Source organism: Sebastes umbrosus, chromosome 4 (genome assembly GCF_015220745.1).
Source record: "Sebastes umbrosus isolate fSebUmb1 chromosome 4, fSebUmb1.pri, whole genome shotgun sequence".
Lineage (NCBI taxonomy): Eukaryota > Metazoa > Chordata > Actinopteri > Perciformes > Sebastidae > Sebastes > Sebastes umbrosus.
Genome location: NC_051272.1, coordinates 17,284,672 through 17,301,760, shown reverse-complemented (window position 1 = coordinate 17,301,760; position 17,089 = coordinate 17,284,672). Strand labels below are relative to the sequence as shown.

The 17,089-nt window shown below is 37.0% G+C and overlaps 2 protein-coding genes across 5 annotated transcripts; one reads left to right on the top strand and one right to left on the bottom strand.

Moving 5' to 3' along the window:
• Window positions 1–2,356: 2,356 nt before the first annotated feature.
• Window positions 2,357–12,658, bottom strand: cib2 (calcium and integrin binding family member 2). Of its 4 annotated transcripts, none has more exons than XM_037767528.1 (8): window positions 12,422–12,658; window positions 11,821–11,882; window positions 9,574–9,809; window positions 8,191–8,225; window positions 5,385–5,496; window positions 3,745–3,892; window positions 3,456–3,651; window positions 2,357–3,093 (listed from the first exon to the last, which is right to left on the bottom strand). In XM_037767528.1, exons 3-8 carry the CDS (start codon window positions 9,622–9,624, stop codon window positions 3,072–3,074), a joined length of 564 nt encoding a protein of 187 aa, XP_037623456.1. In that variant the 5' UTR covers window positions 9,625–9,809; window positions 11,821–11,882; window positions 12,422–12,658; the 3' UTR covers window positions 2,357–3,071. The 4 variants fall into 4 exon arrangements, with proteins under 4 accessions (XP_037623456.1, XP_037623457.1, XP_037623459.1 ...); XM_037767529.1 differs by having other exon boundaries at window positions 12,426–12,658; XM_037767531.1 differs by lacking the exon at window positions 9,574–9,809 and having other exon boundaries at window positions 12,422–12,649.
• On the top strand, window positions 11,955–16,491 carry lrrc61 (leucine rich repeat containing 61). Its single transcript, XM_037767527.1, has 9 exons — window positions 11,955–12,257; window positions 13,950–14,045; window positions 14,130–14,276; window positions 14,386–14,446; window positions 14,637–14,722; window positions 14,810–14,875; window positions 14,963–15,031; window positions 15,234–15,359; window positions 15,869–16,491. The coding sequence occupies exons 1-9, from the start codon at window positions 12,230–12,232 to the stop codon at window positions 15,973–15,975; spliced, it is 786 nt and encodes a 261-aa protein (XP_037623455.1). The 5' UTR covers window positions 11,955–12,229; the 3' UTR covers window positions 15,976–16,491.
• The last annotated feature ends 598 nt before the right edge of the window (window positions 16,492–17,089 follow it).

Sequence of the window (17,089 nt, the reverse complement as noted above, 5' to 3'; positions counted from 1 at the left end):
AACAGTATAAATTTACAAAAATATATTGGTAATACTTTACTTTAACCCTCCATTTAGAATTTATAAGAATTATAAAAAACACTTAATGCATTGTTGATAACACACTATAATGTATTATTTATTAATATATCTGTCAACACTGTTTTATAACACACTGTACATTTTACAGTGTGTTATAAACTGTCCATACACATGAAGAAATCACTCACAGGTGGATTTTAAACTATTTATAAATGTGTTCAAAACTCATGACAGCATGTTGAAGCCTGAAGGTTTATTCTCAGAAATATTGTTTTGCAAAAAAAAATTAAAAAAAAAAATTGTTCACTTATTTCTCCTGGAGCTTTCTGCCATATCTCATGGCCCACATCAGCAGATGGAGTTTGTTCAGTTGTCACAGAGAACTAAAAAGTATTTATAAATAAATAAATACCTCATTGCTAAATAAATATAATGAATAATTATAGCAAAATAAATACTTATAATATATGCAATATTCATTAATATATATAAAATTAATAGATCAGTTATCAAATATTAAATTAATCACCAACTATTTTGATAATCAATTTATCCGTTTGAGTAATTTTTTTAAGAAATAAAGTCAAAATTCTCAGATTCAGCTTCTTAAATGTGAATATGTTCTGGTTTCTTTACTCCTCTATGACAGTAAACTGAATATCTTTGAGATGTGGACAAAACAAGACATCTGAGGACGTCATCTTAGGCTTTTGGTAACACAGATCGACAGTTTTCATCATTTTCTAGACCAAATAACAAATTGATTAATCAAGAAAATAATCAACAGATTAATCGACAATGAAAATAAATAGTAGTGGCAACTCTACTATTCATATAGAATGGGAAACATGTTCGATGACAACTGTGTTATATTAAATTGTCAGTCATTCGTTATCAGATTATACACCAGGGAGGCTTCACAGGAAGAGTGAAGACGTGGGTTACGGTGTGCTTGCAACTCTATACTGTAGGGTATCACAGTGTGTTATAAACTAATTATAAATGCTGAATACGTTAAAGTTTAAAAATGTTCAATCAATTTTAAGAAAAAGTAGAAATGTAGGAAACTTCATCTCTTTATCTGCCACTGAGCAGTTTGTCAGACCCCCACTGTGGTACTGCTGTGAAAGAGTTTTAAAAAAGCATCTTAAATCCCATCAAATTAAAACAGACAAGGTGCCATGGAGTGAAATCAGTGTGAGTTTCACACACGGTTTGGCTCCTCTCAACCACAGAAACAGTTGCTTACAGTACAGTAGTGGCTGCTTTACAGCGCCAGTATCACATCGCACCAGAAGCTTCTCTGCTGGGATCATAATTAAACAGATGTTCTCTGTGAGACCAGTAATTAATGAAGCCTCACAATCAGCCCTGAATATTTGATGCTGCCCTCATAAAGGGGACTGGAGATAATGGAAGAATTAAGTGGCTGCTCTGATGACTGCACACTGTTTAACTGGCTTCAACATTCTCCCAGTTTCAGGCCAATTTAGACACTCCATATCAACTCATCCTCATTTTTCATAGTTGAGAACAGTCACACCGTCCAACGTGGCTCTGTTTTCTACACTCATATTTTGGTGTTGATCTGCATGCATGTGTATTTTCTTTGTATACTGTCACCCACAAGATTCAGCCTAAACAATCGACCATCACAGTTCCAGTAACACTAACACAGGAAAGACTATTGCCTCATAACACTTGAGATGAAATGATCTATTGCAGGTCTATGCTGGGTTGCTTGTTGTGTTATGTGGCTTTAGCCTGCAGCCAGTGTCCCAGTTTCTACTTTTGTCGAACTCAGCACCAATTAACCAGGTCATTCTCATTTTGCAGCCATCGCACTTGGCAGCAAAGACGTGAAGATGACTCGGATGTGACTCTTAGCAGATAAACAAAATGTTCTGCATCCTCTTGCACGGTATGACTCACTAGAACAACCAGAGCTGAAAACATGCTGTACAAAAACATATACCTGATGCAAATCTGTACCCTACAGCCCAGAAACCAGGATTAATCAACCAACATGACCAAGGCCATTTCCTGAGATTAATGGTGTGCACAGGATGTAATCAGGCCTGGGAGTGCTGAGGCAGCTCACACCTAATGATCACATCCTGCTTAACAAGTTATTACAGCTCATATGATGGGCTATGCAGAGGCGCAGTCATTTCCTGATCTTTACTGTGACACGGTTCTTGATCACCATGTGATGGGTGGGTTGAGGTAAAGGCCATTCACTTGAAATGATTCGGTTTTGGTTAACGATGAGAGCTCCTGTATTTAATTATTATTTCATGCTTTTTCAGCGACAACAATAAACCTCACAAATCCAGACCGAAAAAAAAACATTTATTCAAAGTAAGACAAATACCTGAAGTCACATAAAATACTGTAACGTGTGTATCCAAAAGATGGCTGTATTTAATATCTCATGATAATGGCTGAGGCAGAAGAAAGATACCGACATTTGTTCAGACAACAGAGCCCTTCATGTAACTAGAGAAATATGATTGTCATCATCAGTTCCACAAGCAAAAAAACACAATCCAAAATGATTAAAAGCAATACACTGCATGTACAAATATTGCATAGCTCATATAAAATAGCTGTATGCCCTTAATCCCAATGCTGTGCTTTCATTCACATCAAGCTTTGTCCTTATAAATACTAAATATCTATGTGTCATTGTAGGAAGACTTCACTGGGTGTATCTTATGTGCAATATAGGTAGATGAGCATTTTATGCATCAGTCCAGAGTCTGGCTCAATTCAGACATGTTTCACCTTTTCTCCCAACAAGAGACCAGTTCAGGTCAAGCCCTTTTATAAGTGTTAAAAGGAAAATACATTTTCATCTGCAGTAAAGAAATTCTGGGACTTTCGGGTATTTCGCTTTCTTACTAAGCAGACGTCACTGAGACCGGAGAGGCCTGATATTTGGATGATGGGAGTGGGAGGCAGGCACTGGGCTCTGGCCAGGACAGGGTACAAGTAGACTCCTGAGGTTCCCCACGCTGTCGACCTCTGAAACCTTCCACGGAGCCCTCTCAGATTCGTATATGGAAGGTACTGGAGTGATAAAAGAGACAATATGAGGGACCAGCAATAGTCATTGTGCATGTAAACATACTGACTTACTGTATATGTGAGTATAAACACAGAGGAATCAGGAATAGATGTGTTTCAGTGAGGACAGACAGCGATGAGGTCATTTGTATATAAATGAATGTGCATAGTGGTGACTCAGGATTAGAGTGATGTTGTTAGGCTCACAGTTAAATGATGAAAATGATTGCAAGCCAGCTAAGTAATCAGGGACACACAGCTCACAGCGCTGCAGCTTGATGATTAATGCATGTATTGCCTGTTCTTAAAGGGCCACCGATAGAATGAATACAACGTGTTGACAAATGCATCACACATTTAATCACCTTAAAAAGTCAGGAGCCCTAGTGATCATATTTTCAAAGTCAGCATAGGAGAGTTTGTGATCTCCGTCTAAATCAGCCTCCTCGATGGCTTTCTCACACACCAGCTGCACCTCCTCAGGAGTCAACTCCTCTTTTGTCAGCCTATTCAGAGTCTTTTCCAGGTCCTCTTTGCACAGGTAGTTATCCACATTGAAATCTGTGAGCAAGAGAGATTCATAGCAAAAAAAAACCCACAAATTTTCATTTTTATAAAATTATAATAGAAAGGTTTTAAAAAATTGGTCATTACCGTATATTTTGAAGGCATATATGGCCTTCAGCTCTCTAGGAGCCATTTCACTGAGGACCGAGAACATGTCCACAAATTCATTGAAGCTGAGATTCCCCATCCCGTCCTCTGAGAACGACTCGACGATCCTGCTGCGGAACGGGTTTTCCTACAGATGAAGGGAATGACAACATGTACACACATCAGTGCAAATGTTGTGTTAGATTCACTCACAAAAAAAACACCCTAATGGAACTATAGGTTTCGTGTTTTTACATGCTGTTGTCAGTTTCACATATGATCTGTAGAGGTATAAACTGGTAGGTGTTCTGCTGATCACAGGGTTCAACTGAAAAAAGGCTGACTCCTTCTCTTTGCTGGTATGAAGCCAATATTTTCTTCTCTGTTGCTCAACCATAAGTTGCTACTGAAGATTTCAGGTAAATTAGCTGATTTGACACAACTTGCTTTACATTCACAATGGTAAATGGACTTGCATATTTATATAACGCTTTTCTAGTCTTCCGACCACTCAAAGTGCTTTACACTATATGTCAGCATTCACCCATTCAGACACTCATTCATACACTGATGAAAGAGGCTGCCATTCAAGGTGCCAACCTGCCCATCAGGATTTAATCTAAATGCTCATTCACACACCGGTGGCACAGCCTTCGGGAGCAATTTGGGGTTCAGTATCTTACCCAAGGACACTTCGACATCGAACCACGATCTTCCGATTAGTGGACGACTCGCTCTACCTCAGCCACAGCCGCCCATCTCAGAAGAGACTTGGAATCTCACTGACTTTATATCTCTATACATACAGATGTTGTCCAGAGGACGGTTAGCATGTTTGAGCTCAATACAAGCTCAGCCAAAAGAATAAACAGCCATCGGCCATCTAAAGCAATGCCATTATTAACTGCATATCCTCAGACGTGTCAGTGCAGCCTGAATCAGTCCGGTCGACTCAGCACAGCTTATTAAAACTCAGCAAGATATGAACATATTTATGGTTACGACTCTGTAGAGCACTTTGGGTGACCGCGTATTGCCTGCATGGCTCTCATCAATTCTGCCTCCAGTGGCCTCCATCTTCCTCCTCTCCATCCTTACAGGCCTTGAAATCATGTGACAGTTTTACAGGCCGGGGCCAATTATGAGTCTCTGTGCTAAACCCTTGGTGGATAAGGACTCCATATAAAACTGTGTGGTCCTTGTGTCTGGTGCACAGGAGAAAAAGTGGAGGTAAATGTGGCTGCGATGTTACGCCACATGCCATTTCTAAGATGTTCTTTTCAAATGGCAGGTGCTTAAAAATAGGAGGGCATGCTTCAGTCAGGGTAGAAAGGCGGATCGTTTCATGGCCCATTAAATTTCACGAGCTCCCAGAATGTGGTGTCATGCAATCAGATCGGTGATGATGGTGGTTAAAAATCAATTCTGTCCACTGAAAGAGAGTGTGTATTGATTAGGTGTCTAGACACATGAGTAGTGGGTGGGATGGTGTGTTTGTTTTAGTGCCTTATAGCACAATACAAAATAAGAAAACACAACACAGGTACACGCTGCTGGTGAAAAACAACAGGTATATCCATTAGGAAAGAGTTACAACACACAGAACTTATTGATGGTATTGTAGAGAAGGATTTTTTTACATTTAACTCTGGCATGTTGACTATTAAAGCTAAAGGCAGTTTACAATCAGGATCATTGGTGTAGTCCATTGGTACAAGATGTGGAGCCAACTCATGATATCTGCCGTGCAACCTGGAATAAAAAATAAAATATAGTTATTTTTATGCTTCTGGTTTACCGCCATTTAGAAAAGAAACAATATACAGACTACTAAAATAACAAATAACAATTTTCAAACACCTGAAGCTTAAGATAACATTAGATAAGATGATGTGTGATACATTTTATAGGCTATGTATAAAAATATATATTTTTCCTTTTGAAAAAACAATACAAAAAGAAAGAACAAGATCAAATAAAACTTTATTTCCCCTGAGGGAAATTGTTGTAATAACCCTCTCGTTCTCTCTCTCCTTGTCCTTCTCTGTTCTTGTGCTGTGAAAACCGTGACTTTTATGTCATTCATTATTGAGAATAACGTCAGTGGCTGTGTGAATGATAAACACATGATTTCAGGAAAGTGGGTGGTTATCTACAGCCTCCCTTTGACTAATCCTGTCATGGCGGACCTGCGTTGCCGTAGCGAAGCTATTTATCAGCAGGGACATTGGTCTTAGAGGACAAACACACTTCAATTAAATTATATAAACCTGTCAAAATGATAGAGTTATATTGGTACACCGCAAGAAATGAAGGAAATAAACCTGCAGTTCTGACGTACCATGACCCTGGGAAGTGTTTGGACCACACAGCTTCTGCAAATTTGGCCTTTTAACATTAGGTTTTAATACCACAACTACTACCCAAGATACAAAAACACTGAAATGCTATAATCTAGTGTTAATGCTAAGATATGACATAAGGCTGAAAGGTTCAAATCCTTATGACCATCAGTGATGACCTGTGTCTTTGATGTTACATAATTGTAACCGTTGCAGCTGGAGACGGAAACGAGGAGCGTTTTATGATTAAGGTCATAAAGTGTATAACTCTATTACGCCCTCTGCTGATTGTTAATTTAGTTTCCAGTTCACTGATGGCCTTGGAATCAAAGTCAAGACAATATCACTGACGAGGAACAAGTACATGCACACTATTTGTTAATAAGGGGAAAGGGAGAGAAACATTGCAAATACTTTATTTTGTTGAAAAGAAAACCATTAATTCTTGATAGTTTGTGTAATTTTAGAAGACAGTAACAGATGCACCACTGGACACAAATGCCTTCAAAGTCTTATTGTTAGAGATATCATTTAAAAAACAACCTTTACCGCACATATATGGGCAAATCAGACCCCAAATTCATCTCTTTCTAATGTTACACTGCAACGTTCTTGAGTATCAGCTTTTAATTTGTTTAAGTAGCTTAAATGTTTATCCTCCAACATCTAGAACCACTGATAAAAGATACTGAAACATGAGCATCGTTGGTCAATTCCATTAAAAAGAAAAGCACGCGATTTGTTTAATTTATGCCTGTCATCAAGGGGGTGAGTGACGGGAAGAGAGGAACGATGCTGCCCGATGAGTCATGATACCTTCACGCAATCACTAAGGGTAGATTGATATTTATTTCATTTCTGTAAGTGTTGAGGTTGCACATGTCAAAAGGTAGAAATGTGACACTGAAAACAACACCACAGTCAAAAGGTCAACATGACTTTCAAAGGTTTAGGTAACATACTGAAGCTGCTACAGGACAGAAACATCTAGATCTTCATTGATAAACACCTGAAGACTTTAACTTATCTCACATCCATGAACAATAAATGCACAAACTGTGTCATTCATAGATGTTATTACACGCGTCTGGATTGGCTGCAGATTGTTTGTATTTGCTGGGTTGTTAAGTTAAGACGATCCTGCTAAGTTGATGGGAAGATATAAGAAGATAATTGATGAGTTGCATAAGAAGATAATTTAGGATGTCAATCTATAAGGAAATTAGTAGCCACTAAACTATGAATGGAAATATACAAATTCTATGGAAATTACCGTATTCCTTCATTTTGCTTTGCATAATTTGCAAATTTATTTATTCATATTTGCTTTCTCACTGAAATTCTGATGATATTGACAGACCATTTACACATTATAACCTATAACTTTACTACTAAAAGTTGCATGTGCACTGATTAAAATAAAAAATAATCTTATATATTGTACCTATAAGGCATAATTTCCTACAACAGTAAATATATCACCTAAAATGACAAGTTTGTGCTTAATAATGGATTTTTGATTGATTCCCAGTTCAAATTCTCTGCTGTAAATCATCCTGAGATCTTAATCAAACAACACATATGTAATTGTGTTATACTCCAATTATGATAACTGTAAATAATGTACTGTATATCAAATGAAAATGTATTCATTACTTTTACATATTATCTTAAAGCTGTAAGTCAACAAGTATCTTCCCCTTTTTGAACAGTGCCCAAATACTCCCCAACACAGCTGCCAATGAAATCAACTTCAGCATTAAGTTTCCCAAGAGGGTAGCTGTCTGCTCTGAGGACTTGGCATGGCTCACACAGTGTGAGACACTTTGAGTTCCTCCAACAGGAGCCAAATGTAGTCTGAATCTTTTGTATGCAGTCCATTGTAATGAAAGTATGGTTTGTTGGTTTCATTTAACACAGTGTTACATGCCATGCCCAGTTTCCACTTTTTAGAACAGAGCAAGGAGGGAACATGGGGAAATAAAAGACAGTCTCAGTAGCCTACATTTTGGTAATATCATTATGTGTATAATATGGTTAGAGCAGGTGAGCTACAGTACATCTGTGAGCAATGCATCAGAATCAAGAGTGATAAAAATCTTACCGCAGAATTTCTTTGCGGGTGAAAAACGTGCAGTCCTGCAACGAGAGAAAAAACAGCATGTCAAAACACAAATATGACAAATAGTGTAGTTTGATAAAGGACTGTATGACAAATTATTTATGGTACAATAAATATTTAAATAATTTAGAAAACACTTTCAATGACACATCTGTGAGTCATTACGGTTCCTCTGAAGTCACGTGACTGACTGTTACTGTGAACGCTAGTCGAGGTGTCTGTTAAATGACGTTGCGAGTGTTGTCACCTGCTACTTGCAATAGGAACAATGGGGTGAGGGGAACATGATCTGCTTTTGTCTGACATGCACGTGTTTGCACACACATTATCCAACAGCCCTACAGGAGGCACTTTACATTTTCTCTTGTATCCACTCTGTCTGACTGAGCTGTGCTGTGTGCCAGAGTGTGAGAAGCAGAGTGCTGCCAGCTGAGCTCTAGAGACACATCGATCCAATCAAGTCTGAAGATGTTTGGGTTAATGATAATTGTAAAGCAATATCTGACTATTCATCATAACCTAGCTAGTATACTAGTATAACTAGTCATGTTAGATTACAATATAAGTAAAGCCTGCACATAGAAAAGGTCTGAAGACTGAGGCTACAGCAACAAGAAAGCTAATAAGGATTTTTTTAAAGAGCAGCAGGAGTAACCAGAGAGGCTCTTGAGAACTAAACTGTCTCCTGAGAGTAGAGTTTCACAGCATGTCCCACCGGCTTGGCATCAATTATTAAATCCACACCTAATCACATGATAAACCTGTGCACACAGAGATGTGTTTCTTCCCAGGAAAACCTGGATTATTGTTACAGGGGACAAAGAGCCAGATCTTCTGAGATAGTGCAGGATGACGAAGATCCTCCAGTTTACAGTGACATCAAAACCTTCTGCTATTCTCTCCAAACAAGACTATGTAAATATTTAAACAGCAGGGTCATAACGGACCACACTTTAGCAGGAAATTGGTTATTGCCTTTCATTAATTGATGGGGACCAGGACCACATGGTATTAATGATCAATATTCTCTCCATCTCACAAAATGGTCAGTATTTTATGCTTTAAATCCAAGATAGCCGGGCTTCCAATGGCAGGAGTTACTTGGTCAATATGGGGAAAAAGATAAATACTGATGTATGATAATAATATGGAAATAGTAATAAAATATAGTATAGTATAGTATAGAATATAGTAATAAAAAGTCATGGAAGGTGCATGCACGTAAGCCTTTAAACACTGGTAGTAAATAGGCACAGGCATTATAAAACTATAAACAGAATTCTTTACTTATAGGCTACTCATTATGTACTTATTTTATGCTTTAACATGACATTTCTGATTCTGATTCGAGTTGGGTAGACTTACCTGGTAGGCATCAAGTTGCTCATCAGTAAATATCGTTTGCTTGTTCCCCATCTTAATCAGGTAATTTGCTGCTTGTACACATTCACAACACTGAACGTCCGAAGCCTTTTCTCAATGAAAGGCATTTATAGGGGGTCCGTGGCAAAGACAAAGTCTCCGCACAGGATGAGTTGACGGCGTTGCAAACTCTTAAAACAGGTTGTTGTTGTTGTCCTTACAGGAGATGTCTGCCATGACTGTAAAAAGTAGTAGAGGATGCAGGAAAAACAGGAAAAATGAAAAGTAGAAGCTGCAGTGCCCAGTTGTGTCGGAGCCAGAGGAGGTTGTCTGTCTGCAGAGTCCAAGAGCTGCAAACTGATCTGCTTCTCTTTAAGCACCCAGCTGCTGTGCACCAGAGTCAAGGCAATAAACCAATAGGACCTCAGGTAAATAAATAAATAAATAAATGCATGCATAAATAACTGTGAACCAGAACCTGCTGGTAAAGAAGATGCTGTCTTAACTAGATTGTGAGGCAGCTTCATGTTGATAAAAACTCATGTGTAATTTAATGCTCCAGCTTTTTTGTGTAGGTTAGAAATGCCAACAGCGTCATTATTTTGGGTGAAGACAAGAAGGCCTATTATTATTATTATTATCACTGTTATGTTATTGTTATTATTAGTAGTAGTAGTATTAGTAGTAGTAGTATTTTTGTTATTATAACAACAACAACAACAACAACGATAATAATACTGTTATCATCATTGTTATGTTATTATTATTATTATTAGTAGTAGTATTGTTGTTATTATAACAATAACAACAATAATGATAATACTGTTATCACTATTATTATTGTTATTATTATTTTGTATTATTATTATTATTATTTTATTATTATTGTTGTTGTTATTATAACAATAGCAACAACTTTAATATTGTTATCATTATTAATATTATTGTCATTGTTATGCTATTATTATTAGTATTATTATAAGTAGTAGTAGTAGTAGTAGTAGTATTGTTGTTAATATAACACTAATAACAATAATAATAATAATACTGTTATCATTATTATTATCATTGTTGATTATTATATTTTGTTTATAAACTCCTAATCTGTAAGTATAATGTCACATAAATGTAATGTGTGTCCTATAATATTTCCATCTGAAATGCAGTGTAGTTTACTCTACTCTACTCAAAGTGAGTAAATAATATGAACAGTAGACTGGACTGGACTGACAACACCGAGGCCCTCTACAGGAAGGGACAGAGCAAACTGTTCTTCCTGAGGAGGCTCAGGTCTTTTAATGTATGCAATAGGCTGCTGCAGATGTTTTACCAGTCTGTAGTAGCCAGTGTTCTCTTTTTTGCTGTGGTATGTTGGGGGGTTAACATGAACACAAGGGATGCCAACAGACTGAACAGGCTGGTGAGGAGGGCTGGCTCTGTGGTTGGATCTGAGCTGGACGGTCTGGAGGTGGTGGCAGAGGGCAGGATGAGGAGGAAGCTGGACGCTATCCTGGAAAACCCCTTCCACCCCCTCCATGATGAGCTAGTCAAGATGAGGAGCACCTTCAGCCACAGACTCATCCCTCCTCGGCACAACACAAAGCGCCTGGGTCAGTCCTTCATGCTGGTAGCCATCAGGCTCCACAACCAAGGCTGACCCCCTTATGACAACTATTAGGACTTTTAAGAAATTTAAACATGCACTATCTGGCGCACTTTACACTCACTTTACACTATACATCCTATATACCACTTTATTGCTGACTGCACATATGTACATATTACATTTATTTATTTATTTATTTATTGTACATACTACATTTATTTATTGACGGACTGTACACACTATGTTCACCCATTCACTCTGTATCTTTTATATCTCTATTATTGTCTTTATAATTTTTGTATACCTTTACCTCTCCTGTGATTCACTCTGTTTGCTGATGTTGCTGCTTTGACACCTGAATTTCCCTCCGGGGATTAATAAAGGTCCATCTTATCTTATCTTATCTTATCTTAAACTTAGTTACTCCCCATCACTGGTAACGTGTAAAGCACTATAACACAAAAAGACATCCCACATTAACCCATTTCCTATATTTGTCTTCTCCCTTTTCTTTTTTTCCCCCAAAACAAATTAATTTATATTAGAATTGCATATATTTATGTGGCTTATTCCACCACCTGATTGGATTAGACTTTGCATGCTCATTTATTTATTTTTTTAATTTAATTAATTGTACTACTTACCACAGATCCACCACAAAAAAAAAAAAACCCATTGAGGAATAATCACCAGTCAGTGCTGCAGCCTGAAACAAGAACACAACTTTTTTAATTGACACAGAAACCTGTTGCACAGAAACATCTAACAACAATACTGCAACATTTCCCTCATCCTCATCTTCCCTCTAACACACAGTGCATTGCCTCTCTGTGCTGTTATGCTGCTGCAGAGCCTGAAGTCCGTCTGTAATCCACCTGCGTGCTATTGCAGCAGCATCCCAGTGAGCGTGTCCTGACTGCACCCCAGGACAGATGCCAATTTCACATTTCTCCCCAAAACAAATAGCTACTTGCCTTTGTCTTTCCATTGCATCCATTTAAACATCGCTTTTTATTGCGATAGGTAGCTTTCTAAGTAGTAAAGTTGCCCACCATGGACTCTAAGCGAGATAAAGAGCAAGGTAAGTTGTGATGGATATAGCTTGTTGCTACGTACGTTGCTATGCTAGCTGCGCTAGTGCTAGCTCAGCTAAGCTAACAACGTATCGTTCTGTTACACAACATTTTTAACGTGTGTCATCATCAGAGGAAACATGAACAAGTACCATTTCATTAATTAACCCACCCACTTTCATCTGAAACATCCTCATGAGCCGCTGCTGCCTTCAGCTAACACACAGGTAGCTACTAACATTAGCTGTGAAGCTAAGCTAAATAACATCACCTTTATTTATTCCTGTGTGTTGACAGGTTGCCAGATATGTTGTTCATGGCCCTATTTATCCCACCCATCCCCCAATTTGTAGTGGTGTTATATAGCACCCTATTCTGCCACTCCTCATATATTTACATATAAAGTAAAGTTGTATTATTGGTAGTAGTATTTTATTATTGTTGTTATTATAACAATAATAACAGCTATAATATTGTTAGAGTTATTAATGTTATTGTCATTGTTATGTTGTTATTATTATTATTATTATTATTATTAGTAGTAGTAGTACTATTGTTGTTGTTATTATAACAACAACAACAACAACAATGATAATACTGTTATCACTATTATCATTGTTATTATTATTTTGTATTATTATTATTATTATTGTATTATTATTGTTGTTGTTATTATAACAATAACAACAACTATAATATTGTTATCATTATTAATATTATTGTCATTGTTATGTTATTATTAGTAGTAGTAGTCGTAGTAGTAGTAGTAGTAGTGTTGTTGTTATTATGCAATAATAACAACAATAATAACAATACTGTTATCATTATTATTATTGTTTATTATGTTTTGTTTATAAGCTCCTCTACTCAGCTTATACTCTACTCAAAGTGAGTAAATAAACTTAGTTACTTCCCATCACTGGTAATGTGTATAGCACTAACACAACAAGATTATTATTGTTGTTATTATAACAATAATAACAACAATATAATAATAATACTTTTACAGTATTACAGCAATTAAAAAATTAATGAAGCCAAGAACCAGGTGTGGAAAGGTCCTGTGGCACACGAGCCATTTCCCTGGACCTGAGCCTGCTCTGACTATGTACAGGTATGGATGAGGTGAACTACGTGACCATACTTGAAAGGACACAGCCTGGTCTCATCTCACAAAATCAGGATGAAATGGAAAAAAAAAATAGATCATTATTTATGGTGACAAGTCTTTCTCTTTCTTCACAGGGAGTCAGTGTTTAATCTGTGCAGGCTCATGAAAGAGTAGTCATGTTTAGTTAAGAGTTAGGGGACTGATTCTGCCTGAGGAAATTAAACCAAATATAACAGTTGTTATTCATGCAATGCGACTGAAGAGCTAATACCATCACTGACAACACAAGAGCAGCACATCTGCCTGTTTGTGTCCCATCTCTCATGGAGCTGCCAGAGGGAAAAACACAGTGTGTTGCCAGATATGAAATTCATGGTCTGCTTGATTTGGTATTTATTTACTATTTAGAGAATGAATGCATGGGTTGTTTGATTGTTCTGCCCCTAAACAGAACAGACACAACGCTTCCAGCATCCTGCTTTCTTTTTTTTTCTAGCGCTGACTCACAACTAAGGACACTGTGATTGTGTTGCATATATATAAGAATAGAAAAGTGGTTTGTTATGCTGCAGTCTCTTGATTCTTTTAGATGCAGACTGCGAGAAGGTTACTCCTGTGCTGCTCAAGTCACGTACAGGGGAATTTGATTTGGAGTCAATACTGTTTCTCAAATTGAGAGGTCTTGGTAAGATTTGATTAATTTATATCTACTATTTAAGCCTTCAAAAAATGCATTTTTGTTTATAATGATAACTTGTATGTCTTACAGGAATACACGATCTTGGATGCATTGGGGAGTGTATGAGTTTAGAGAAACTGGACCTCTCTGGAAATAACATCTCAAATTTAGCTCCTCTGGCATCTCTTCGGCTTCTTTCTGTACTCGGTTTGTCTTCCAACCGGATTTCCAATTTGGGTAAGTATTCTTTATTTCCATGCTGTATGTTCACTTATCAAGGAAGTCTCTATTTTGAATAGAATTCGATTTTTTTTTTAATTTAATGTTATTGCTTTTGTGCTTTCAGAGCCCCTTCGCAATTGTGAGGCTTTACAGCACTTAAACTTGGCTGGGAATATCATATCCAGGTATTACTATTGTATGACCATTGACCAAATGCCTAGCCTAGATTAATAAGAACGTGAATATATCACTTACTGCAATGTCGATTACACTGTATACAAACAATTTAATTAGCAATCAGTAATTACATTTTTAAGAGCAACATTCTGCATTGGTCGTGTATACTCATCTCTCATTGGTTTTGTTTTTCAACAGCACTGAGAGCCTACACTGCCTTCAGCCTTTGAGAAAGCTAGAAAATATACGGCTTAAAGACAACACTTACAATTACACGAACCCAGGTGATTTTTAGTGACTTTATTTGAAAACAATCTGGTGGATGGAAAATCTTGATAAGTGAACTTACAATGACTTTTCTCTTTGCACAGTGTGCAGGAACGCCGCATACAGAAACCTAGTTCTTGAGATGTTCCCCAACATCAAGGTGCTGGATGGTAAGAATTTTTGTTTTTCTTTTAGTCTTTTGCTTAACATAAATTCTTAGACTAGGTTCAATTGTTAATTCTGTTTTTAAATTGTAGGAGAAAGAGTGGTCGGACGTGGGAGTGAGTTGTATCAATTATGCAAAGACATTGATGATACCATCAAAGGTACATTTGTTAATTAGTATGTTATTTTTTCATGACTGGTAACTTGTTATTACGCTCCATTCATCAGATTAATACAGTTGTTCAACGAAGTATTAATCGTCCAATGGCTTCACTGACATGTTTGTGATGCAGTTGTTGTCTTTGCTTGACTAAAGGTTTTCTTGTTCAAGTAAAATACTATTTTATTTCTATATATGTCTAGCTGGCTTATACAAGAACGGACAGCTTGTTGAGCATCATGATTGCAAACCATGGGTGGAGGATAATTACTGGGAGATAAAGAGATCAAACAATGCCATTATTGAAGAAGCCTACAAACAGTTTAACGGTAAGAGGTTCCCTGTTGGCCTTCTTTTTTTGTTTTTTTTTAAGAAAAGTGTTGCATTTCATTTACAGTAACCAGTCAACTCAACTATATTGTGTTTACTAGGGCTGTCCCGAATACCTTTTTTGGGCTTCGAAGCTTCGGTGTGAAATATTAGAAAATATTCTAAGCTTCGTGGCACAGCGCGGTGTAGCAAGTTGACATGTACTTCTGTCTGTCTGTCTCTATCTCCCCTGTTTCAGCACACACAACAAACTGCAATATCCGACTGAGAATAACTAATAACAATATTGAATATGAATGATGAATAATGTGGGATTATTCCTTATTTTATGGGCTATTTTGGGATTGAAACTGTATTATTACATCTATTAAAAAAACAAAGTATTCGAGTACTGATTTGGAGGTCGATTACCATGGCAATAGTCGAAGCTTAGAAGCATTCAGGTCAGCCCTAGTGTTTACAGTGAGGTAACCTATATAATCATTGCCCTACATTTCTTTTTCTGCAGATGTACTTCATGAATGCAGACTCCTCAACAACAGAGCCACTCATGTCATTTCGCAAACTGAAAGATCTATGAGCCTGAAGAAGCAGCCAAAGCAGTATGCTATCTGAGCTATTTTTTTAACACATTTGTGCGCAAGTTTTATGTTGTATGATATACCGTGGCTAATGTACTGTAGGTTTTTCAAATTACTAAGCTCTATCCAAATGCTTGATCAGTGTCATTGCCAGACACACATGCTTCGTGTTGCAGTGTGAGGCGTTCGTTGAAATTCTATCTCATCCTATGCATTGGGTATCGGACGATACATGTAAGTGGTTTGAAAACCTTTATCCATACTGACACCCCTCAGTTTGGTTCAAAGATGTATTTACTTGCACAGTGTGCATTTTGTACCATGCTGTAGCCTGCATTTATCCTGACAGATATGCTGCTTAAGAATTTCTATAAGTTTTAAGTAATCAAGAGCTTTTTTCCATTTTTGCATTGCTGGATAATTTTGGGAGTTAATGTGTCCCATGCTGTATGCTTTCTTTGTAGGTTGAACTTTTGCAAAAAGTGATTGAATGATTGTTTCAGCTGTTTCTACTTGTTTTATACCATAAAGTTTATTATGTGTACAATCAGCTTGTGGAAAATGCAATGCTTATAAAGGTGTATTTCACATCTTTGATTTTTACTCATATCTACATCTACTTTGGGGAAAACTGTACTGTTTGCACAACCAGAGCCAAAGAACATGCGGATTAGTAGTTTGATGTGGACTCTCAGAAGCAGCCCTCTGGCGCCACCTGCTGGTGGTCCTGCAAAACTGTCATTACGGCACTCCATTGCAGTAAAAAAATATATATTTTTATTTATTTTATTTTATTTATTTTGCACAATTTAAGACTATAAAACATAACAAAAAAATAAATGAATAATGTAAAGTGCAGGAAGAGGCAAAAAAACCACTGGGCTTATTTGAAGCCTCCACATAGAGACAAGATTAATTTAAAGAAATAATATGAATACATAATAGTGATAAACAATTAGGACAAGATATATATAATAACAACAATAACAATACAGTAAATATATCAAAAAAGTCAAGTGTGTGTGTGTTGCGTGGAAGTGTATGGTTAGTGTTTGTGAGGAGGATATTGATTAAATATCTAAAAAATGTTGGGCTATGGTAACCAAACAACATTGTTAGTGGGAACAAATAAAAAAAAACATAAAAAC

Coding starts and splice junctions, on each gene's coding strand:
- lrrc61 (XM_037767527.1), top strand. CDS start 12,230: ATGGACTCTAAGCGAGATAAAGAGCAAG. Junction 12,258..13,949: donor TAAGCGAGATAAAGAGCAAG/GTAAGTTGTGAT, acceptor TGATTCTTTTAG/ATGCAGACTGCGAGAAGGTT. Junction 14,447..14,636: donor GCTGGGAATATCATATCCAG/GTATTACTATTG, acceptor GTTTTTCAACAG/CACTGAGAGCCTACACTGCC.
- cib2 (XM_037767528.1), bottom strand. CDS start 9,624: ATGGGGAACAAGCAAACGATATTTACTGATGAGCAACTTGATGCCTAC. Junction 5,497..8,190: donor ACCCGCAAAGAAATTCTGCG/GTAAGATTTTTA, acceptor TTTTTATTCCAG/GTTGCACGGCAGATATCATG. Junction 3,094..3,455: donor AGGGCTCCTGACTTTTTAAG/GTGATTAAATGT, acceptor TTATCACTCCAG/TACCTTCCATATACGAATCT.